The sequence below is a fragment of the Psittacula echo genome, assembly GCF_963264785.1.
Source record: "Psittacula echo genome assembly, chromosome: 1".
Taxonomy (NCBI): Eukaryota; Metazoa; Chordata; class Aves; order Psittaciformes; family Psittacidae; genus Psittacula; species Psittacula echo.
In genome coordinates, this window is record NC_137735.1 from 95777584 (window position 1) to 95802567 (window position 24984).

Below are 24984 nucleotides of genomic sequence, written 5' to 3' on the forward strand. Positions count from 1 at the left end.
CAAAATCTTTGCCCTCTGGCCAGTCCATGATGACTTCTAGAATGCCTGGACGACTGGGATTTCCTATTTGAGCTCGTTGTGTAATTAGTGCAGCCCATTTACTCCCATGTAGCATCAGTTGCATGATGTGTAGAGGAGACCCTGCCTTTGAACATCCAGCCCAGCACGGGCAACTGGGATGCCAGGAGGAGCTGTGTTTCAGTGCCAGTCACCTCCGAAGCAGCTCAAACCCCTTCATAGGCTGCCAGTATCTCTTTCTCAGTTGGGGTATAGCTGGCCTCAGATCCTTTGTATCCCCGACTCCAAAAGCTGAGGGATTGACCTCGAGTCTCTCCTGGAGCTTTCTGCCAGAGGCTCCAGGTGGGACCATTCTCCCCAGCTGCGGGGTACAGTGCATTTTTTTACATCTGGCCCGGTCCAGACTGGTCCAAGGGCTACTGCATGAACTATCTCACGTTTAATTTGCTCAAAGGCTTGTTGTTGCTCAGGGCCCCATTTAAAATCGTTCTTCTTCTGGGTCTCATGATAGAGAGGGCTTACAATCGAACTGTAATTCGGGATGTGCATTCTCCAGAACCCCACAGCACCCAAGAAAGCTTGTGTTTCTTTCTTATTAGTTGGTGGAGACATTGCTGTTATTTTGTTGATCACATCTGTGGGGATCTGGCGACATCCATTTTGCCATTTTATTCCCAAAAATTGAATCTCCTGTGCAGGCCCCTTGACCTTACTCCGTTTTATGGCAAAACCAGCTTTCAGCAGGATTTGGATTATTTTCCTCCCTTTCTCAAAGACTTCTTCCGCTGTATCGTCCCACACGATAATGTCATCAATGTGTTGCAGGTGTTCTGGAGCTTGCCCCTGTTCCAGTGCATTCTGGATCAGTCCATGGCAGATGATAGGGCTATGTTTCCACCCCTGGAGCAGTTGGTTCCAAGTGAACTGGACACCCCTCCAAGTAAAAGCAAACTGTGGCCTGCATTCTGCTGCCAAAGGAATTGAGAAGAATGCATTGGCAATATCAATTGCGGCATACCACTTGGCTGCCTTTGACTCTAATTCATACTGGAGTTCTAGCATGTCCGGAATGGCAGCACTCAATGGTGGTGTGACTTCATTCAGGCCACGATAGTCTACTGTTAGTCTCCGCTCTCCGTTAGACTTTCGCACTGGCCATATGGGGCTATTAAAGGGTGAGCGGGTCCTGCTGATCACTCCCTGACTCTCCAGTCTACGGATCAGCTTATGGATGGGAATCAGGGAGTCTCGGTTGGTGTGATATTGCCGCCGGTGCACTGTTGTGGTCGCGATTGACACTTGGTGTTCTTCGACCTTCAGCAGCCCCACAACAGAAGGATCCTCTGAGAGACCAGGCAAGGTGGACAGCTGCTCAATTTCCTCAGTCTCCAAAGCAGCAATACCAAAAGCCCATCGGTACCCTTTTGGGTCTTTGAAGTACCCTCTCCTGAGGTGGTCTATGCCGAGGATGCATGGAGCCTCTGGACCAGTCACAATGGGGTGCTTTTGCCATTTCCTACCAGTCAGGCCGATCTCAGCCTCCAGTACAGTCAACTCTTGGGATCCTCCTGTCACTCAAGAAATATAGATGGGTTCTACCCCTTGACAACTTGATGGCATCAGAGTACACTGTGTACCGGTATCTACTACAGCCTTATATTTCTGTGGGACTGATGTGCCAGGCCATCTGACCCACACAGTCCAGTAAATCTGATTGTCCCCTACCTCCACCTGGCTGGAGGCAGGGCCCCTCTAATAGTCATCACAACGTTGGACCCTTAAGTCGTGTTGAAAGTGATTATTCTTCGTTATCACAGGAGCTGGAGTAAAATCAGCTCTTCCGCTCCATCTGGGAACCTGCTCACCAGAGACTGAAGCCGCAGCTCTCATGGGACGATCAGCCTTGACCCTTGTTCCTATTTTCAATTCACGCACCCGTTCCTCCAAAGCTGAAGTAAGTTTTCCATCCCACTTCGTCATGTCTTCTCCGTGATTCCGCAGGTAAAACCATAGGGTGGCCTGTGGCGTATACCTTCTATATCTTCTCTCTTGAACAATAGGATGCCTTTTGTTAATAGCTGAGATGTGTGTTTGTACACGTGAGGAGCTGGATAAATCAGATAGATCGTCCCTCAATTGTTTGAGATCCTGGGACAGTTTTTCCACAGCTGAGATGATGGAAGGGGTGAGATTGTCTTCGAACTCTTGGAGTTTGTGAATCATTTCATCCACTGTTAGTGGTACTACGTCATTCCAGGTTACTGTTGCCAATGAATGGGCATATGGTGACAATGCATTCCATGTAAGTTTACGCCACAGGGGTCGTGTACATTCGACTTCATCTGGGTCTGTGGGTATATCCCCGTTATTCGGCTCGATGTGATAGATCATCTCTACGATGGCTGATTCCCTCAGAGACTGGATGCCTTTGTCTAAAGTAGTCCACTTGGCCAAACGACTTATAACATCGTCCTTGTATGGAAACCTTTCTTTCACAGCTGCTAAGAGCTGCCTCCGAAGACTGAGGGACCTTTTTTTTCTTACAATTGCTTTGTCAATTCACAGTATCACAGTATGCTAGAGATTGGAAGGGACCTCAAAAGATCATCTAGTCCAATCCCCCTGCTAGCGCAGGAACACCTAGATAAGGTTACACAGGAATGTGTCCAGGCGGGTTTTGAATGTCTCCAGAGAAGGAGACTCCACAACCCCCCTGGGAAGCCTGTTCCAGTGTTCCATCACCCTCACTGAGAAGAAGTTTCTTCTCAAGTTTAAGTGGAAAATTCCCCCTTCTCTAGCAAGTGATCCCAGCTGCTTGGCTTCCGTACCTTCTAGTTTGTGACCATTGGCCCCATTGTCCCAGCATCGGAGCAACCAGGTGATGATGTGCTCCCCTGGTTGACGGGTAAAATCTTTTCGCGTATTTCATAGCTCAGTTGTGGTCCGAGGTTGAGAAGTCACCTCTTCTTCTTCTTCATCATGTGATGATGACTCCTGATCAAATGCTGGCCTGGGTGGTGAATACATTGTTTCTTCATCTTGCTTCACCCTTGTTGCCTCTTTTTTGCTTTTTCTCTTGTGTATAGGAGCAACAGATATTAGTACGAATTCGTCCTCTGGTTTAGCTGCAGTGATTATCACTGTGGTTTGAGTAGCAACTGTACTTGTCACTGGAGGTGATGTAGCTGCTGTGCTTGGAGCTGGGTTAGCTTTGCTGTCTGTTGCAGTTGAAGTTTGAGTAGCTACTGTACTTGTCGCTGAGGCTGGTGTAGCTGCTGTACTTGTTGCTGGAGTAGCTGTGCTGTTCATTGCAGCCAAAGTTTGAGTAGCTGCTGTACTTGTCGCTGGGAGTGGTGTAGCTGCTGTGCTTGGAGCTGGAGTAGCTGCGCTGTCTGTTGCAGTTGAAGTTTGAGTAGTGGCTGTACTTGTCGCTGGGGATGGTGAAGCTGCTGTGCTCGGAGCTGGAGTAGCTGCGCTGTCTGTTGCTTTGCCCTCAGATCCAGGGCCTTTTTTTTTTTCTTTTGAAGGTACTGGATAGTGTTGAACAAGGCTCTGTAAGCATAGGCCAAGCCCCAGCACATTGCCATGATTTGTCCCTCTCTGGTATGACCAGGATGACAGCACACCTCATTTAAGTGTTTTACTAGTTCTTCTGGATTTTGCACTTGTTCAGTGGTGAAATTCCAAAACACTGGAGTGGCCCACTGACCTAGATACTTGCCCATACTATCCCACACACCCTGTCACTCATGGCTGTCCAGCCTCGGGGAATCTCTTGGTCCCTCTATATTGTCGTCTAACCCCAGACAAGACCTAAACTTGACTCTGCTTAACTCTTGAGATCAGATGTAATGGTTGTGAATAAAATGCACTCTGTATGCTTGCCAACATGGTTATCCTCATCACAATCAGCAAACAGGTCTCAACAGTATTAAAAGGCCATTCAAAAACTTCAAAACTCTCAAACGATGCTGTAAACGGTCTGGGGAGGGGTGCTGGGAGGGTAGGAGAATGTCTCCTTCACAGATTGACCACCCGAGAAGGAGAAAAAAGATGTGTAATTGCTAAGCACTTCTGTTATATACTTCTCAAAGTATAAAGGTGGTGACCACACTGAGAACATAAGCCAGATCAGTTTCGTATCAATGATTCTATTCTATTACAAGTCATTACCATAAAGTACAATGAGACAATAACCTTAGCCCAAGCCCCACATTTGAAAAACACTAACACAGCAAATACTGGCTCTAAGTAAGCTACGACATACTGAAACTGTGAGATCAAAAACAACAACTTTGAGAGCCAATAAATCAGCATTGTGACGAGTGACTATTAATCCGAAACACTGAATACTGATCACAAATACGATTAGACACACTCTGGTCAGATCTGTCGTTATCTCAATCCTTCGGGCCCTACGTTGGGCGCCAAAAAGAGCTGTCGTGGTTTAAGCCAGTCGGCAAGTCAGCCACCCAGTTTCTACTGCCCCCCTGCCTGGAGGGATGGGGAGGAGAATCGAAAGAATGTAACTCCCACGGGTTGAGATAAGAACAGTCCAGTAACTAAGATATAACACAAATCACTACTGCTACCACCAATGATAATAATGATAAGAGAAATAACAAGGGAAGAGAATACGATACCACCTGCTGAATGAGCCCAACCGAGCAGAGCGTGCCCTTCCGGGTAACTCCCAGTTTCATCCCCGGACATGACGTGCTGTGATATGGAATACCTCTTTGGCTAGTTTGGGTCAGGTGTCCTGTCCCTGCTTCCTCCTGACTTCCCCTCCTCCCTGGCAGAGCATGAGACTCACAAAGTCCTTGGTCAGAGTAAACATTCTGACCAGCAACTGAAGACATCGGTTTTTATCAGTACTGTTCCCAGGCCGAAAGTCAAAAACGCAGCGCTGCACCAGCTACTAAGAAGGAGAAAAAGTGACTGCTGTTGCTGAACCCACGACATATATGTAAGATTTTGTTTCTGCAGGTGTAAAAGAAGAATTGTGCTCTCTGACAGTTCAGACCATATGCCTGAGCTGAGTATGGTCTTTTCTGAAATAAACCTTTAGCAGCGATGGTACAGTCTTAGCTTCAGCCTACCAAGGTATTGGTTGCTTAGCTGTCTTGGATGTCAGTATGAAGAATCATCATCTGATGAGATTGCTGATACCCAAACTCTTAACATTCAGTATGATGTCTTTGGCTGATAGGATTCAGAACCAGAATAATTTCAAAAAACTTTACATAGCAATAACTCTTGTTGTTTTTTTGTTTGTTTGTTTGTTTGTTTGTTTTTTTATCATCCAGTGCTGTTCCTGCCTCAGCCTGTTACAGGACTTTAGACAGCACTTTGCCTTGTTCTGTGGAGATAATTAGCCACACCTTCACCAGAGCTGCCTTATTTGAGAGGGGACTCAAATCTTGACCTTAGGCTCAGATTTTCTCTTTATCATATGAACTGGCATTTGGTGCTTGTTGCTATAACTACAAAATATAATTTCTTTGGTAATGTGAACTCTTAAATTCTCTAGTGCATAGTCAATCACTTTTTAGATGTCCCATTATAGAGAAGATGCATTTCCTATACAAAATGTGGTCTGTCATGGCTGGTCAGTCTGTCAAAACTGAGTACCTAACTGTCATAAGTCAACATCTCTCCCTGGTGTAGCTGAACAGAATATTGTGGAAAAGCAAGAGAATCCAACTTGGAGTGTTCATGCAGTGAAGACAAAAGTCAACACGCACAGGATTGTACATCCTATGCTTAAAGGAGAACAGCAGCTTGTTTAGATAATCTTTGACAACCTTACCTAGGATGTTAGATGTATTTCACATCACTGTCTAGCAAACTGAAAGGCTTATTGTTGCAGTTGTAGTGGCTACTGTCTTTGGCACTAGTGTACTACCAATTTGGATTATGAGGGTTCTACAGTTTTCAGACTTTCTCATTTTATAGGTGATTTTATATGGAACTTGTATCTTGGAGACTTATTTAAGCACATAAATAGCTGCTGGTGTAGACAAAGATTGATACATTTAGTAGAATTTCAAATGAAGATACAAAGTCAGTATTTTTATGTCTAAAGACACCTTCTTTTTCCACAGTGGAACTGTAAGGATATTTTTATGAGTTTTATAACAGTTGGTCTTTAATCTGATTAATTTGTGTGTAGGGGTAAGGTTTAGGGTTATTTTTAATTCATCTATAAAATTTCCACTGAAACTTTTTAGTCTTCCAGAATGAAACTCCCTCTGAAAAAGAATTCACTTATTGTGTCCATAGGTACCAATAGAGCTATAAACAAATGGTCTCTAAACCTTTTTGATTATGCACTCTATAAGGAGAAAAAAAAAGAAAAAAACAGACAACCAAAAAAACCCTGGAAAAGCCCCAGAAAACAAAACAAACCACTGAGCATGCACCACCCATATCTGCATATTTATTTATAAATTACATTCATAGAATCATGAAATGGTTTGGGTTGGAAAGCACCTTTTAAAATATAATCTAGTTCCAGCCCGCCTGCTATGGGCAGACACCTTCTACTAGACCAGGTTGCTCAAAGCCCCATCCAACCTGGCCCTGGAAATGTTCAAGACCAGGTTTGATCCTTGTACATTAAATTGATTTATCTCCTTTCCTACTTCTGTATGTCTTGGATTAGGAGTAGGAAAGGCCAAATGAAGTTTTAGAATGGTCAGTGGTCTGTTTTACAGTGCCTTTTTCACACCCATCAAACAACTGGGTATTTGACTTTGTGTATTGCAGAGCCTAGGAGGACTTGCTTTATTTCTGTAACTTATAGGATATCTTGTTTCTGTTAATTTGGACTAAGACATTCTTAAATTTGACTTTGAACACTGCTGGCACATTTTCTCAGTGCTAGTATTCAAATCCATGTGATCTGCATTTGGGACATCTTTTTGCTAGGGACTCTCCTATAAACAGGCTTTCACCATCTTTATGGGAAACTTAGAAAATTTGGTGCTTGGGTGTTGTTTTATCCTTCTGAAAGTTTATTGTCTTTTCTAGCTGGAATTTATTCCACAACCAGTTTAGGAGAGAACAAGGGGATCAGTGGTAAGTGTAAGCCAATGAGCCAAATAATGTTTATAAGCTTAAGGAAGGGGACTGTCTTAGTCTTAAGATATGATTCTAAATTTCTTTATGAGTGTGAGCTTCATAGCTTTACAGGGTGCTGTACCATGGGTTAACTTGCTTGTCCTTCTCCATTACCCCTTTACTTACCATGTCTTAGCATGCATCAGAGTATTTTAGAGCCTTTTTTGGGGTAGTGATTGCATGGCTTCTACATGGTTGGCTTCCGAAGCATATGCAACCCAATCCTTAATGTGTCCCCTAACATCATGTGCTATTTGAATGCCATCTGTGTTAGAATTGATGGGAAGTGTCAAGATGCAAGTAAGAACATGGATAGAGCTTAACTTTCTAGATGAGCTAAGTATATGCTGCTTCTTTCTATACTTTTCAATAATGTGGCTGTAGGTGTGCTGTTAGTGTCGTGTGATCTGGATGATTTTGATTTTTTTTTTTAATTGGGACACAGTTGTTAACATATTCCCACCAACTTTTTATACTGAAATTCTGCAAGAGAAGTTACATCACAAGACTATCTGCAGCAACTTTACTAGTAAACAAAGAATTAGACCTTCAGTTACTCACACTGGAATTTTACATTATGAACTGTTGTATGGTGTTGATAATCCACATATCTACAACTGTGGTAGACTTTGTTTAGAAGTATAATTTGTTGCTTTTCTGCCAATCATAGGTAAAAATAAACCATAGATAAAATAAAAGAGATATTCTTTTTTCCCCAGCATCCAACATGCATGAGAAGCCATAGCTGTGTTTCAGGGTCACTAACAGTGGTGGCAGAGGGTTTTTTTTTTTGAATTGTGCTACTTGCTGCCACTTCATGCTTTTTTGAAGCCAGAACCTTCAATAGCGTGAAGTGCTGACCTCAAACCACAGAATGTACAGTGTTTCAGTTTAACAACTGAAAAGAGCAGTTAAACGCTGTTGTTTTGCTTTGACTTTCAGGATGGTATATTGTGAGAAGAATTGAATAGCCTATTGATATGAGAAATCTAGAGTCATCTTGTTAGTTGGCTGGTAATATAAAATATCAAATGCAGAAGAGGGTTTCCTTCTGACAATCTTTTCTTCCGTTCTTAGAAGGGAGGTAGTGTCTGAAAGATAAATGTTAAGCCTTCTATCCTGTGCTCTTCCTAGAGGTTTGAGGTAGGAATAAGGGAACTGTTAGGGGCTCTGTAGAGAAGTATGAGTTGGTGCTGCAACTGAAATTCTTGTTTTTCTGTGGAGGTGCAGGGCTTGATGTATGATGCTAAATTTAGCCACTCCCTAAAATACTAACATTACTTGCACATACGAACAAGAAGTTAGCACATAGCTTGTCAGTATTTGGTTTCCATTAACTTCTTGTCATTACTGAAGTGCAGCAAATCAGTTTATCCTAGTTGCACAACCCAAGGTGAGGAAACAAAGCTGCTTAAGCACTCACTAAATTAAATTTTGTTTACGCCCTAAGAGATGTCTCAATCCACTAGTATGAGTGGCATTAGACTCTTAACTTCCTGTGTTCTGATTTGTTTGACTGTCTTCAGACTTTGTGTCATGTAGAATTGGCAGGCGCTATTTATAAAACAGAGTGCCCAGTTTCATAATTGGGTTTGAAGTTATGGATGGACTGTACTTATTTGCCAGTAGTTGTGATGCTGACTTTTCTATGCATCTGGTTTTTCAGTATGCAAAACATCAATATGTACAGAAGCAGGTAAAGTAACTTAGCCAGATAACTAGAATCCTAGCTGGGGTGAAGGAAAAGCAAAACAAGCCAATGGGAGCATATTTTACAGGCTCTAATGATTTAATTTTTCTTTAATCATAAGTTACCTAGTGCACTTGCGTACTTAATACACTTAAGATGCAGTGTGGCAGGAGGGACCAAGGTTGTATTATAGTCTTAAAGGTACAGATAGGGAAAGGAAATTAAGCAACTGAATTTTTGTTTTTCTTGGGCAGTGACTTAAATATTTGGGTCATTCTTCAGCATATTTGAAGGTGTTGAATTTTTTCAAGCTGATCTTGGTGTGTTAGCTCTAAAATTTTGCTTATTAGATTACGTTTACATTGAAGGGTGAAGATGTCAACCGGACACTTGAAGGTGGGAGGAAGCCTCTTCACTATGCAGCAGACTGTGGACAGCTTGAGATTCTGGAGTTTCTGCTATTGAAAGGAGCCGATATTAATGTATGTACATCAATTTGCAAACAGATGTTGGAGTGTTAGGATCTTCCTTCCCCTGCCCCTCCCTCCGCCTCCCCAAGGGATTGGTATAACTGAAAGTGGTTACTGAAAGACTTGAACACAACTAAGCAATTTGCTGTGTTTAAAAATATTTGAGAGGCAGTTTCCTCCAGATTAGAAGCTTAAGATTACATGTATTAAAAGTTTTTATTCTTTTTGGACACCCTAGGAAAAGTCATTTATAGTTATAAAAAGTTTAATATGACCATTATTAAAAAAATAAATCCAGAGATCACATATAAATAAAGTTTTCATGAAATATGTACTAGATTTGTTGGAAGTGACTTCAAAAGACAGTACAATGCATCCTTGTCCAGGGCAGGATCAACTGTGTTTAAATTGGTGTGCTTTGCTCTTTTTTGAGACATTGTTACTTGTACAAACTTAGTCATTTTACTGTAGCTTGATACACATGGCCTTTCGTCATGAAAAGATTTGGCTGGGCTGGGCTGTGTTGGCCCTTCAAAACAGTGAAGTTCTCCATGAAGTGAAGTTTCTAAACATTTTAACCATGCACCCCAAACGCTGTGCTTTGGAATAATTTGGTTGATAAGTTGGAGGGAAGGGATGCCATCCAGAGGAACCTTGACACGCTTGTAAGGTGGGCAGATGCCAACCTTACAAAGTTTAATCATGACAAGTGCAAGGTCCTACACCTGGGTTGGAGCAATCCCAGGCACAGCTACAGGTTGGGCAGAGAAGAGATTCAGAGCAGCCCTGCAAAGAAGGACTTGGGGGTGTTGATCAATGAGAAAATGAACATGAGCTGGCGGTGTGAGCTCGCAGCCCAGAAAGCCAACTGTATCCTGGGCTTCATCAAAAGGAGCTTGACCAGCAGGTTGAAGGAGGTGATCCTGCCCCTCTACTCTGCTCTTGTGAGGCCTCACTTGGAGTATTGTGTGCAGTTCTGGTGTCCTCAACATAAAAAGGACATGGAACTGTTGGAACAAGTCCAGAGGAGGGCCACGAGGATGATCAGGGGACTGGAGCACCTCCTGTATGAAGATAGGCTGAGAAAGTTGGGGCTGTTCAGCCCAGAGAAGAGAAGGCTGTGTGGAGATCTCATAGCAGCCTTCCAGTATTTGAAGGGGACCTATAAGGATGCTGGGGATGGACTCTTCATTAGGGACTGTAGTGACAGGACAAGGGGTAACGGGTTCAAACTTAAACAGGGGAAGTTTAGATTGGATATAAGGAGGAAGTTCTTTCTGTAAGGTTGGTGAGGCACCCTTTTGAATGGGTTGTCCAGGGAAGCTGTGAATGCTCTATCCCTGGTGGTGTTCAAGGCCAGGTTGGACAGAGCCTTGGGTGACATGGTTTAGTGTGAGGTGTCCCTGCCCATGGCAGGGGGGTTGGAACTCGATGATCTTAAGGTACTTTCCAACCCTAACTATTCTATGGTTCTGTAATTCTCTGAAAGTTAATGTATAGGAGGACATCTTAGCTTTGGTCCTTAACAACAGATGGATTGGATTTTTTCCTTGGTGTCTGGAAAGACTCTCTCTTCCTCAGTTCTTCTAATGGGAGAGGAGGTAAAAATGGAGGAAAAAATATGAATATTTCAGTTGCTCCATTTCTTATTCTTTCCAGGACTATAGATGAGAGAAGAAGACAACTTAAACAATGTTCAGCCAAAACTGATTTCCGAAGTAAGGCTGTCTGGGAAATGGGAGAATGAGGAGTAGTGGTTTTAAATTGGGAAAATTTTGTCAGCTGACACCCTGCAATGTCTATCATTGGCCTAAAAAAACATGCAAACCTTAGGATACCTTAAAAGTGTTACAGAAGAAATATCTTGCTGTTACCTGTTTTTTAAGCAATGGCTTTTCTTTTTAAAAGGAGAGTAAAAAAATCTGGATAATATTCTTAACTTCTTAATTTTGTTTTGTCAACAGTAGTGTGAAGATAGGGATTTAAGTGAAACCTTTTAATGCTGTGTGAAATTGTGTTTCAAATAACTTTGTCTCAATTTACAGGCTCCAGACAAACACAATATCACACCACTCCTATCAGCAGTCTATGAGGGCCATGTTTCCTGTGTGAAATTGCTTCTGTCAAAGGTGAGGCAAATGTGTAGAAGAAGTTATCCATTAGCAAAGTATATTGCTGTGAATTATCTTTTTTTTTTTTTTTTTTAAGTAAGATTATGATGCTCCAGTTAAGTTCAGAACATCAGACAAATGCTGTTTATGTTGCTAAACCAGAGGGGATAATCTGCTGGTGAAGAAAATAGTTGGAGAAAGTTCCAGGACTTTTGCAGTTTGGAAGAAGTAATAGTGACAATTCAGTATTGTAAGCTCCAGCTAGAGAGCAATTAACAGCAAATCAGGCAAGAAAAATGTGCAATCCTTCAGCAGACAGAGAGGAGTGGGATTTAGCTTTAGCAGCTGCTTAAGTGTTCTATGTGATGGAATCTCCACTGTGAAGCTGCTCAGAGGTGTGGTTTCCCTCTGCTTTTGCCAGATGACTGAAAACCCATCTGGGCTGGCAGAGCGAAGGGAAGTAAAAGTAGGAAGACAAGCTTTCTATGTTATGGAGCTTGTAAATTTTGTCCTGGGGAGAATAAGCTTGGTCTGTTTCTCTTCCACCTTTGATTCGTATTATGAAGGAGATCCAGTTAATTCAAGCAGTGCTTTGTCTCCATATGTGCTTATTCTTTTTATATCATACTTCGAAAAGAAGAGGTTAACAGTATATTTTCAATGTATGAATCCACTTAAATCATTTGGCCAAAGGATTTCATGCAGTGTAATGTTTTCATATGGCACTTCCAAGGTAAAGTTTTACTTAAATTCATGCAGCATTGAGGCTGTTAACTTTTCTTCACTTCTGAGATGCTGTCTTATGTTAGTTATGCCTCCCTGTGAAGAAATGCTGTGACTGTTAACTTAGGATTCAGATGGTGCATCCAAATTGCTTAAATTTGTCATAAGGACTGATCCTTTATTTAGGGTCATTATATACATGTCACAAAAAAGGTATCCTTTATCCCATGTTGTATTTCTTTCTTTTTTTGTTTTGAAGTGTTTTGCATTCTATGTTGCTCAAATAATAAATAAGATTCATCAAAACTTCTTTCATAAGTTGTCTGGCAACTAGTAAAGGTTATGTATTAATTGTAGTCTTTGTCAGCAAGGGCGTTAACATCCTTCCTGAGCCAGCTAGTTTTCATGCAGCTTGTAAGAATGTATTTATCTCTGTACTTGGTACAATTCGAATGGCAGCAATTTGTTTCATGGAATTTCAGCTAACTTTCAACAAGGGTTTCCTATGATAAAGCACAGTCTGTTACACTTGTTATTGCTCAGAAAGGACTATTTTGGAGTTCTTAGCTAATGCTTATCACATGTGGAAGTTGAATTCTATGGTGACACTGTGTCTAAAATACAAATGACACTTTGGAATAGTGAAGGTTGGTGGTTTATCTGGGAATCACTGGCAGCCTATATACATCTGAACTGACAGAGCTGTAGAATCATTTAGGAAAGACCCCTAAGGTTATCAAGCCCAGCTGTTAATCTAACACTGCCAACTCCATCACTAAATCTTGTCTTCCTCATGAACCTCCCTTGGTGCAATTTTCCATTGTGCTGGTATTCAGGTCTCTGAATATAACTATACATTGTTTGTCAAGTTGTATCATGACCACCATTATGGAAGTATTACCTGTGGCTAGGTTTGGTCAGCTTATGAATAAAATTACTGTTGCAGGGAGAGTTGTTGGGTTGCATACGTTATGTCTAAATCTTGTGGCTATCAGGGGCTTGAATGTAAATAAAATTATATAAATAAGCTCCATTCTGAAAATCCAGAAGGTTTTACCTTAACTCTTAACTTGATGTCGTGGTTTAAGCCCAGGCCGTAAGCCAGCTACTGCTGAACCCAGGACACTTGAATAGCTTTGTTTTGGGCATTCGTAACTGTAGTAGGGAGATAGAATTTAACTTGCTGCTTTCTAAAGAAACAAAGTAAAGAAGTGTAGAGTTTGATCTATAAATGGACCTTTCCTTGGGCATTTTGAAATACTCCAGTGTTAAACCAGATTTTGGGGCTTTTGACAAGACAAAACATTCAATGGTGTAAGGAGTCTCAGCTCCCTAAAATGGATTTTGTGTGGCAGCATTTGGAAATGGGTGAGGAATCCAGCAATTATTTACAAAAAAATAACCTTGTTGGTAGGCTTGTTGGGATTGATAAGGGTCTGTGGACATTGGGAGCGACCTAATTAAGCAAGTTTTGCCACTGAATGCTTTTTAACAAACTGCCAGTGTGCAGTTATGTTTAAGTTTGCCCAGCAGATACTTGAGTTGTCATCAGAAACTTGATTTGTGGTGTTCTGCAGCAGTTTTAATCTCATGAGTGAAGGAGTGTTTGTATGGAGGCTTTCTTGCCATACTGTTCCTTCAGTGTGAGATAAGCATGCTGTCTACCAACATCAGACTGCAGTTACATGTTGCAGCTAAGCCAATGCAAAGGTTAGTTTAACAGGAGATTCTAGTAAACCTTTTAGTACTCTTACCTGCATATTACTACTGCCTCCTTGCAATAGGCCTGGCATTTACCCTGTTCATTTGTACATACTGCAAGTTAATTTGTCTAGTTAGTTTCCTGCTGATTGAGGACTCCAAATTAAAATTCTGTTGCAGATTTTGTTGCAGATTTAGTTGGAATTGAAGAAACACTGGTGCCAAATCAAGAGGCAGAACTGAGGTATCTTCAGTTTCACTTCAGCTGCTGCCATGGGAGTTTTTTCAGTCCTTTTGCAGTGTGACGTCCCTGTTCCAAAGTGTGGTCTCTCCCGGGTTTGATTTGTTTTTGTAGAAGTGTACAGTAGAACCTGATTTCTCTGTTTTACTGCTTAACCTAGTCTCTGTGGTGTTCTTTGTAAATGGCAGATGGTGTTTGCTTGTTGCCACATACTAAATGCTTGCTCAGCTGTCTCTGTTGTGGCACTGCTTTTGTAGGGATAGATGAATTGCGGAAGAAGTTTGGGAATAAGAGACGTGGAACAGATGGAACCGATGAAGCTAAAGTCTTTTTAGCTAGCCCTCTAGTGTCCCTTGTATCCACACATGCCTTACATTATTAGTTGCAAAGGCACAAGTGGTCTCTTTTTCTCTATTACCATACTTCATGTTTATTCGTGAAGAACTATGAGGAAAGTATTTTTTTTTCAAGCCTATTTATCATCATCATTTTGAAGACCTGGTTTGATTTTATTAGTTTTGATAAAGAAACACCAGCTGTTATCATTTGACAGCAGGGACCTGGGATAAGGATTAATGCATTTTTATGTCTTTCTTGTGCAGCTTCAGGGAATTGGAATGTACTAATTCTGGAAAAGTTTAGATTTCATAGACCTCATTTTCTGCTTCTACTGTCCCACTGTCCCCCTTAGAATGCATTAAATTGTCTTGAGTCAACCACAGCTCCAAATTATGACATAGTTAACATTTTATAAACTACTTGGTGATCCTGTAGCATTTGGCTACATAATAATACCGGAGTGATTAAAAAAAAAAAAAAAACCAAACAAACAAAAAACCCAAAAACAAACAAAACAAAAACCCAAACAAACGAAAAAAAAAACACAACTGCAGGAGAACACCTTCCTTAACACACAGGATTATAACACTTATTCCAGCTTTTCAAATTGCTGTCTCTGGATGGGTATTCAGAGCTTTATAAACCAAGTGATTTAGCTCTAAATTTCATCTTGGAATCCCTGCGAGTGTTTAAAGTGTGACCTTCTGTTAAATGTTATGGGATTACCTGTCTTTAGTTTGACCTTGGAAAGTACATTGATCAAAAATGGTGAATTAAGTACTATGAATAATCACTTGATGGAATTTCCTGGTGGGTTTTACAGAAAGTATTTTAAATGTGAGTTTAATGTTCATTAGTGGTTGCAAATGAGCACTCCAGCAGACTTAAGCAGTAATTTTGCAGCTTCAGAAAGCAAACAGTGCTGTGTTTATTCTTTGGTAAGTCTTTTGTTTGGTATTGAAGTTGCTGACAATGTTTTAAGGGCTCTTTTCCCTAGTTTTCATCTATTTTAATGGTTGCATAGATTTAACCCCCAATATTTTGTTTTATCTATCTTTTCTATTCATAAAGCATAGCAAAAAACCACTTTGAATTATGGTTTTACAGTAAGGCTAAGGTTTTACTTTGAACTGTAGCTTTACATATTACCATAATTATTATTGGTATTAAAGTTTAAACGTACAACCAGATATAACCAACGCAGCTATTTTTCAGAAATAAAACAATTTTAATTGTTTAAAACTAAATGAAATAGTTATTTCACTTTGTTCTCATAAGTACTGATAGACACCTAACGTAACTTAAAGGGTATATATTATGTTCTTCCAAAGATATTTTCTCAAAAGGGCCTTTGATGCACACTTTCTTCCAAAGTTAGGTTTTCATTGAGGGTTTCCTGATGCGCTGATTGGGTGTTTTAGTTTTGAAATAGACAGTGCTCAGTTTGATTTATTGCACTAGAAGAAGCGTAAATGCAGTTTGAAAACTTCAGAAGCTGAGAATACAAATGATTGATTTCAAGCGCTGCTGTTGTGCTAAAAATAATAGTGATCAACCATAATCAATTACTGTCATGATTTTGATAGATTAGATTCATTATGTGGCTTTAAACATACTGGAATTGTAGTCTGATGGTCTGCAGATGGCAGTTGACCAGGTCTGCACCACTCTGATGGTGCAGGCCTGCCCAATATGGACTTAAAACATTGATAATGTGGCAATTTAAATTTTAAGATCAAAACCAAAGTTTTTTGTTGGCATGTTTAAAATGTTTAAGTAGTGTCATTCCTTTCAGACCTGTACGGATTAAAGCTCAAATGTTAGTCTGAAACTGCCAATTTGTTATAAAACTAAAACATACTTAAATGGGGAAGAATTAAAATACGAAGTTCTGTATTTGAAACTTTTCTATACATTAAAAAAGACTTTACCTTCCATTTGGGCACAAGATTTTGATGTTTAGGTTAACAAACAGCTGCTACATGTATGCCAGATCAGCTTCCAAAAAGCTTAATTAACCTACTCTTGCCAGCAGGTAATAATACAGTATGATACTAATTCTCAAAAATTGAAAGGCTCCAACTAATGAAAGAGACAACGGTTGAAGATGGTTTTTACTGCCCTCAACAAGGGATAGGGAAATTTACCAAAGTAGAATGAGTGTAATCTTAATGTGTTACAACTACCAGAAGTAATGCAAACCCTTTAGGTCAGAGCTGAGGTGTACTTTTCTAATAAACACTTTTTTTGGTCAGGCTAGAGGTCAAAATATTGTATCCTTAAAACAGATCTTACGAAGAATTCATTTTGCCTGTTCCTACAGTACTGCCCTTTTTTAAATAATCCTTCCTTTTTAAACTATCTAAGCTTAGTTATACAGTATATAACTTAGAAATAGTTTTGGGGTTTCTTAGTATATCTTTCAAGTTTATAAAAATATGTGGAATATCATACTGTAGACATCCAAAAGATTAGACCTATGGAGGCTTGCAGAGTGATACCTAAAACTGCTCTATCAGCATCTGAGTTTCAATTGCAAGTGTTGTTTTGCTCTGATTTACTGTAATACATGAAATTAATTAGCTTTGGTCTAAAGAACACTTCCTGCTTAAAGTTCAAAGGTAGGTCTTCTTGTCTTGCTAGTATGTTAACTATATAGTCCTTTTTATTAATCTTAAAATATTTTTCTAGGAATTTGAAGCAGATTAAAAAACAGTCTGTGTAATTTTAAACAGTAAAGTTGTTTGAAGCATGTTCTGACCTCAGAATGAAGCAGAAGTCTGTTAATTTTCTTCTGCCTTTTCAGTACTGTTATTAATGTTAAATAACATATTGGGAGATATTCTGGTATTATTCGGAAATTAACTTTTAGTAGCTTTCGTCAGAGAACTGAATTGTTTTCTAAAATACCAGAGTTTTATTTTGCTCGTGTTATGTACCAGCCTTCTACAAAACAAAATAACAGATATCGAATGAACAGTAATGAGCTAGACTGAAGCAACATCAGTTGCTGTATTTCAGTTTGGTTTTATTCTTTTCAGGGATAGTGGACTTAAGAGATACCTATTTGAAAAGCAGAAATATATATTAAATTCAGATTGTTCCTTTTTTTTTTCTTTTCCTTTTAGAATGTTATATTTGATTTTGTAATGTAAAAAGATACTTGATTTTGGTGTAATGTAGGAAAAAACAATATAATGTTACAATGGACAACTGAACTGATTTTGAATGCTTTTAATGGAGGATGAGGTTTGTAGTGAAAGACGGAACAAATCCATTTGTTCAGCTTTCAAAATAGTTCTGCTTTTTCAAAAATATCCAAGGCAATTTGGTCTCTGCTTTCTACAAAAAATGTGTTAGGAGAAATACACAGTTACGTTAGGCAATTTAGCACCTTTCTTCTCCTCTGATGATGGCAGAAAGAATGCCATTCAGATCACTTTATGTTTACATATTCCTTTTATTTGTGTGTACCTCTAAAATCCCCAATACGACAACTACATCTGTCCTCTTTAAGAAATGTTTATAGATTTGTTGTCCATGAGCTCATTCACATCTGTTTTGAACAAGCTGACTGTCATCTGCCTCTGTAACTTCATCTGCCAACTTGTTCTGGAAGTTTTTTGCTTGACGTATAAATCAGTCTTCTGCCAGCTTCAATAACTGCCCCCCAACACCACTTTCAGAGAGCTTTGACAGCTCTGCATTGCTTCCCCGTGCTGCCCACCTCCAGAGCATGTTTAACATTTGTGCTTTGCCCAGTGGCTTGCTTGAGGGAGATGATTCTTCTTTGTTATTATCCTGCCAAAGAAAGAGAGTTTATATATGTGTTTGTGTGTATTTTAAGAAATAAACATAACACAAACATAAAATGTTAGTAGCTTTTTACTTTGGGATAGTAGAGAATACTGTGGAATCATAGAATGGTTTGAGTTGGAAGCGACCTTCAGAGGTCATCTAGTCCAGTTCTCCTGCAGTGAGCAGGGACATCTTCAACTAGATCAGGTTGCCCAGAACCACATCCAGCCTGGCCTTGAATGTCTCCAGGTACCCGTACGTAAACCGTTGTGTGAGAATATGGCCAAATACAAAGAGGCGTTTAGTTCCTTCAGAAACTGCCTTGCTATTAAGAGTAGTACCAAGTTTATTTTAAAACTGCCGTGTGTTACAGCATTACAGGATATTAAGTGGAATAATCTGGTATGAATCATTGTAGTTTAATAAACTCTTCATTCAAGTTGCTCCCAGGCAGCATTGTACTTCTGAAAATTAGTCCTGTTGACCTGAACTTTATGATTTCCTTCTCGTTTTATACAATGCAGGTAAGAATCTTTCTGCCTAGCTAAGAGGCTGTTCTCCTAATTTATTAACACTGAGTTTATTAAATGGTGTCCTCCTTTAGTAGTCATGAACCTCTCATCCTACATTCAGAAAAGCTGTTTCAGAAATTCAAGTCTTGCATATCTGTAACTTTTCTGAAGTACAAATGTACATAAGGGTGGAAAGCAGTCCTAAATTAGCAGTTCTCTTGTAATGTAACTGTTAACTATAGTAATTTTAAATATTTTACACCCTAAATGCTGATACAGTGATGGAGAGTTTTATAAGTTAAAGTTCTTTAAACTGTGATTCAAGATGAATACTGACAAGCCATTTAGTGCATGGTTCCGTTTTTCTCCTAATCTAAATTCCTTCAGGTTTTCTGAGTTTAATTTCAAAGAATAGCATTGAAGCCCTTCTGATTTCCGCACAGATTCTCATCTGAGAGTACTATCTGAACAGTAGAGATTATCAACACCTGCAAGATTAAGCCTTTACTACTTTTATTGTTGCCTTTCTTCTCCCAGGATAACGAAGATTAAAACTGTTGAATAGCTGTTAAATTGGGGGGGGGGGGGGGGTCGGTTTTGTGTTTTCAAAATGGGGGAGAAGCACAATCCTACAAGGAGGTAGTCTCTTATGATATAGAAAGAAAATAGTATGCTTTGTTAGTAAGTAAGCTCTTCCAGACATTACTTGTCTAATTTAGCATGTGAAAAACCATAGATTTCATAGCAGTGTGTAACACTGAATTCTTCATAAGAGTAGTTGCTGGAAACAAGCAACAATCCTTCTATTTCCGTCCAAGATTGATAACTTTTTGATCTTGCAACTTGCTGTGTGACACATTACATGACTTTCTTTTCTAGTTCTATAAATTTTATAGAAATATGTATTAGAAAATTATAAATTTCTATAAATTTTGAGACTTAGATGAGCTGCTTGCTGAATAGTTTTGTACATAAATCTTGTCTGCTTGGTTTCTAAATGAAAACTGAACTATAAAGCTGTATGTAATCGATATAATTATCCAAGGTAAGTAGCAGTTGTGACACACTTAATACTAATACAGCCTGGCTTTATGAACTGACAGTCCTTCTTAATGTCTTCACAGGGTGCTGATAAGACTGTGAAAGGCCCAGATGGACTAACTGCCTTTGAAGCCACTGACAACCAGGCAATCAAAACTCTTCTTCAGTGACGGATGGACTGATATCTTAACTGTCTCTCCTGTGGCCTCACACTGCTGCCTGTCTGTCACTCTTTTGCATTTTCAAGCTTCTTCGGCTAAATACTTTGGGGGGAGGGAAATTATTTCTGAATCAGACTTAGTTAGGGGCTTGTATTGAAGATAATCTCTTTGGAGAGGGTTAAAAACTATTATGAACAGTGTCCCTCTAGGACTTCTTTTCAGTGCACAATCTCTTCCCATTTCTAGTGAAAATGGAAGAAGGAAGACAGACCATGATCTTGAATTTTATGCTTGTAAACCTCCTAGTTAGTACTAAGATTTTTGTTGAAAGATTCCTTTAGATGGAAGTACTGTGCTATGTTCCTGAAACTAATTGTGAAGGAGACAATAGTCCCATGCTATTAGTGTCTGCTATAATCTGAAGTGTAGTAATGTAGATGGCTGGGTTGCTTTTCTCTCTGTGATTAGCTTTATTATTCTTCTGCCTAAAGCTTATGTTGCAGTTTTGAGGACTTTTGATACTAGTTATTGGACCTGTTCTTTATATTGACTAATTGGATGTCACACTAATATTTTTCTGATCTATTGAGTAAACCAGAAAAGATCAGTTGAGGCATGGTGATGTTACTCTCCAGAATATCTGCTAAGGTACTTTTGGATGCTTGAATTTGAGGGTTTTCTTTGCTGTGTTTGTTCTTTTCCAGGACAGAGTTTTAAGCAACTGGTTTTGAGAGAGTTCAAAGTGTCACTGTAGTTATTTCCAGAAGGATTCTAAGATGGAATTACTTTACTCACCATGTCAGCATAAAATTTATAAACACATGTGAAAGCTACAAGCTGTTTGGTACACATGGATAATCAAGTCAAAAGTGGAAAACGAACAATAACTATCTAGACATTCATATCAGGTGAAATTGTTGCTAAATATTTCTGGTAAACTTTTAAAATACATCTAAGCTTTCTAAGTTCAGGTGTTAGGAACAGGAAGATGTACAAGTAGAAGTCTTAACTTGCTCTAACTACTGGAGGAAAAAAAACCCCGACTTTTAATTGTGCATATCTTTAAATCAGTATTTCATTGTTGGCTGAATGAAGCTCTTAAATTTTTAATGAAGTTAAGGTGTGGGGCTGAAAAGTTCCCAGGGCAACCCACACTAAAACCGTTGACTTTTAGATAAGATTTACTATACCAGTAATTATGACAGTACTGTGACAGCCTTGATAACTCATGGAAAGGTATTTGATGATGTTCTAGGTATTCCCTTCACATTTTATGGTCCTCAGGAATGTCTGAGCTTCTGGCTTTCATTTTGAAAATTTTCATTACACTGCTAATTCACCCAAAACTGCATTAACAGTTTTTGTAACAGAAAAGTGTATAACACAAACTATACATCTTCCTCTTTTTTGGAATACAGATTTCAAACTTTCTGATAGCATACAAAATACAGAAACAAATGTATATAATGTCTCGTGCTGAATTCTTAAACAAAAGTAGCTGATATTATTTTGATATCACTGTTGAAATTGAGAGGATATGTAGAAGTAGGCTGGTGACTACCACTCATATTTAATGGAGACTTAGTTTTACTTGAATAATGTTGCATATTATGATTTAATGTCTCAGCTATAAAAAGCCTTGTGTTGACTGTAAAGTGAGAGCAGAAACTGATTTACATGTCCACATCCTATAAGAGATGAAGAAAACAATCAACTCTGGCCATAAACTGTACAGTGCAATTACTCTTTGCTTCTTTGAGATGGGTGGCAAGAAAGAGCAGAAGGGTTGGCAATCAGTGATTAAATCAATTGATGAGCTGCTGATAAAAGAGCAAGCATGTTTGGTGAACAATGCTTTTAGTGGTTATTTAAAGAGAACTCTTTAATCTTATCTCTGATCAGTGCTGGATTGTCTTGTTGTTGTAATAGTGTGAACACAGACTATAGATTTAACTCTTTATTCAGCTATGAAAGTAAGCATCTTTGGTATAAATTTGCCTCTATATTATGCTATTAAATACTTAGCTATTAAAATACTAGTCTAGAAAACTGCTATCTGTTTTTATGTTGAAAACTTGATTATTCAAATTTTTTGTGTTGATTAGTGTCAAGTTGTCTGGCCATAGAGTTTTGGGGTTTTTTTTTGGGGGGTCAAGGTTGGGGTTTTTTTGTTTGGTTTTTTTGGGGGGGTGGGTTTGTGATTTTTTTCTTTTTTTTTTTTTCCGTCTCTGTATCCTTTCCTATCCTTCCCTTCAACTCTCACTTAAGTGAGCATTTTCATAGTAAAGAAACATCATCTTTTTACAAACTCTTCTACTAACTGATGATTCACTGAGGCAGTTTTGCCTTCCTTTTTCTACAGTTATATGGACACCTAATTTTTTCTTACTTCACTTGGGGGGGGGGAGGGGGGAGGAAAAGGGGGCAATGCAAACAAACTTCAGTGAGACAAGTGTTAATTTGGCTGTAATATATACCCAAGCTGCCTTTCAATATAGTTAAAAGATGGTGTTTAATGTTTGGTTCATACAGAAGAAATACTTTTTTGCATTTTGCACTACATAAGAGGTGATTGATCATTTTGCCCAAGATTAAAAATAATAATAAAAGCTTGTGCTTTTGTCATTGTCTAGAAATGGGGCTTTATTCATTTGTTCCCTTCTTGCTAGCTATATTGAGGAAAAAATAATGGATGGCTGCCTCTGTCTTTGACTAGGTCCTAACTAGATGAAAATACAAAACTGTAAATTATTTTACATTCTATAAACAGAATTTAAATACTTTGTCATACTGGAATAGCATATACTTGGAAGTCCACTCTGTTCTTAAACCTTTTCCTTTTGGAATTTGTGCTGAATAAGTTATAACATTAAGTATACTTTGGATTTTGTACCCTCTGCTCCTTCTTCTTAAGGGAGAGCAAATGGGAAAAGAAGTATGATAGTTAAATGGAACTTTATCCTTGAATATTCATTGAATTATTTGTAGAAGAGGCTGGTAAGAAAGGAGTGTCCTAGGTCAAGCAATTGCAGTGTTGCATGCAAAATTTCAAAATGAACTTGTCTTAATTATATTTTGTAAACAGATGAACAATCATCTTTCTGCGCAGTGATGGAAGAAGATTAGTGCTCTGTGCATTTTGATATTCAACTTTCTCTTTTCACTATTGTTAACTGTTTTGACACAGGTTCATCATTATGGTTCATAGGCATCAGAATGCTAAATGATACTGTATTTTTCAGTTTGTGTTGCAAGAATGAATGGAATAAACTTGAATTGTGCGATATGAGAATGTAGAGTTTTATTTCCCTTTCTGCTCTTGTTTTCATTAGTCTCTGGCTACAACTTTTTATTTGCCTGGAAGGCATGTAAGCTCCAGCTTACATGTACATTGATTAAAATGTTCTAGTACTTATAAGAATTAAATGTGGAATGAAAGCCAGTTTGAGAACAAAATATATAAAGCTGTTTTTAAATTGCATCAATTTAAAAGAGATTTTGATTCTGTGGGCTTGTGGTCTCCATTTCTTGCTTAAATGGTAATGCATAATGTTGAAGATCTCTTATTCATGTTAAATTCTAAAAGACAGTCTATTGTATGATTTTATATTATTTATTTTTAAATATACACTTTTAAAGAAAAAGTACAGGGAGGCATTGTGTAAAAGTGGGAAAACTATAAATATGGGAAAATATTTCAGAAGAAAATTTGTCTTTTGTGCTAAACTGAAAACAGGGACTTCTGCACAACCTTTCAGTGAAATACTGGAGAGAAGGACATGCTCATTGTAAAGACCAAAGCAGTTCAAATAGTCTGATGGCCAGTGGCAACTGATGTGTGTGCCTTGTTCCTGTGTGCATGCTATTGGGATTTTTAGTTGTTTGTGTGTTTTTTTTGTTTGTTTGTTTTATGGACAGTTCTTCTGTACGAGGAAATACTAGCTAAGGTTCAGAGTGCAGATGTCTTTCACTGTCTGTGTTCTTATCTAGGAGCAGTTGTGCTGAAGGATACTTCCCAACTCTACAAGCTGCCATGAAAAGCTAGTCCTACATCTGATACCAGTATTTAGATGTAGACAAATCCTGAACAGTAGGCATAAATAGAATATGGAAGAAATGGTTAAGTTTTTTTTGAGGCATTGGATGAGATTGTTAGAACTGGGATCAATACAGAACAACAATTTTGAGGGTTTTTTTGTCTATGCACACACCTTGCTGGATTTCACTTCTCAACAGGAAAACCTAATTTCTTTCCTTTTCGTGCACTTATCCTGTGAGCTGTTTGAAGGATTATTTCTCAGGAACTGACACACCTTAAAGGTTTTCTGTATGTTTTGCAGTCAGTGTCAGTAACCTTCCCAAAAGCACAGAAGAGCTTATGTAAAGAGAGGAGTGAAAGAGATGGGAAGCGCACCAATTTCTAGTGTCAGAGGTTTAAAATGTAAGAACAAGCCCGAGGCTTTTATAAGTAAATGAAATTTCTGAAGGTAGTTATAAACGTAAATATTTACAAAGCCATATTAAGCAATAACTTGAAAGAAAAAGACCCAGCCTACAGCAGTAAAGCTTCATAACCTGTATACTTAAGGAGGTGCTTCTAAGGCTGTGTTCTCAGGATAAACAGCTGAATATATATTGGTCATTCTTTCTTCTCTGTTCAAAGGGGAAAAAAAAAAAAAAAAAAGGAAATTGGCACTTCCTTAGCAGATGGTTGCCTTGGGGGAAGAGGTTGAGGGGGAACGGAAATTCCCTTGTTTCCAATTTGCAAAGCTCAGAGGTTGGTATTGAAGGGGATTTTTTGCTGTCAGAGGTGAGATTGAGATATGCACAGAGAGTGAAATGTACTATAATGTCAAAATCTCCCTGAGCTGTTTCTAAAGATCACATTCTGTCAACTGCATTTATTCTCCACATACCAGAGCTGACCTGTGACACGTGCTCCAGTTCTCTCATCTTTTATCTGCCCTTCCTGAATGCAAAGCTTTCCCTTTTTAATAGATGCCTAGAAAGTAGGCAGAGAACTTGTTTGTAGATGCTATTAGAAAATACTCCAA

At 38.9% G+C, this 24984-nt stretch overlaps 1 protein-coding gene across 3 annotated transcripts in view; it reads left to right on the forward strand.

Moving 5' to 3' along the window:
- MTPN (myotrophin) overlaps positions 1–22297 on the forward strand; it is a 42263-nt gene extending 19966 nt beyond the window's left edge. The window contains exons 2-5 of one of the 3 annotated variants that reach the window (XM_080636426.1): positions 1836–1972; positions 9202–9315; positions 11349–11432; positions 19853–22297. In XM_080636426.1, the coding sequence (XP_080492552.1) occupies positions 1907–1972; positions 9202–9315; positions 11349–11432; positions 19853–19939 (351 nt within the window). In that variant the 5' untranslated portion in view covers positions 1836–1906 and the 3' untranslated portion in view covers positions 19940–22297. Of the gene's footprint in view, positions 1–1835; positions 1973–9201; positions 9316–11348; positions 11433–14018; positions 14084–19852 lie in introns of those variants that run through there. The other 2 variants (XM_080636425.1, XM_080636427.1) reach the window with 2 other exon arrangements.
- The last annotated feature ends 2687 nt before the right edge of the window (positions 22298–24984 follow it).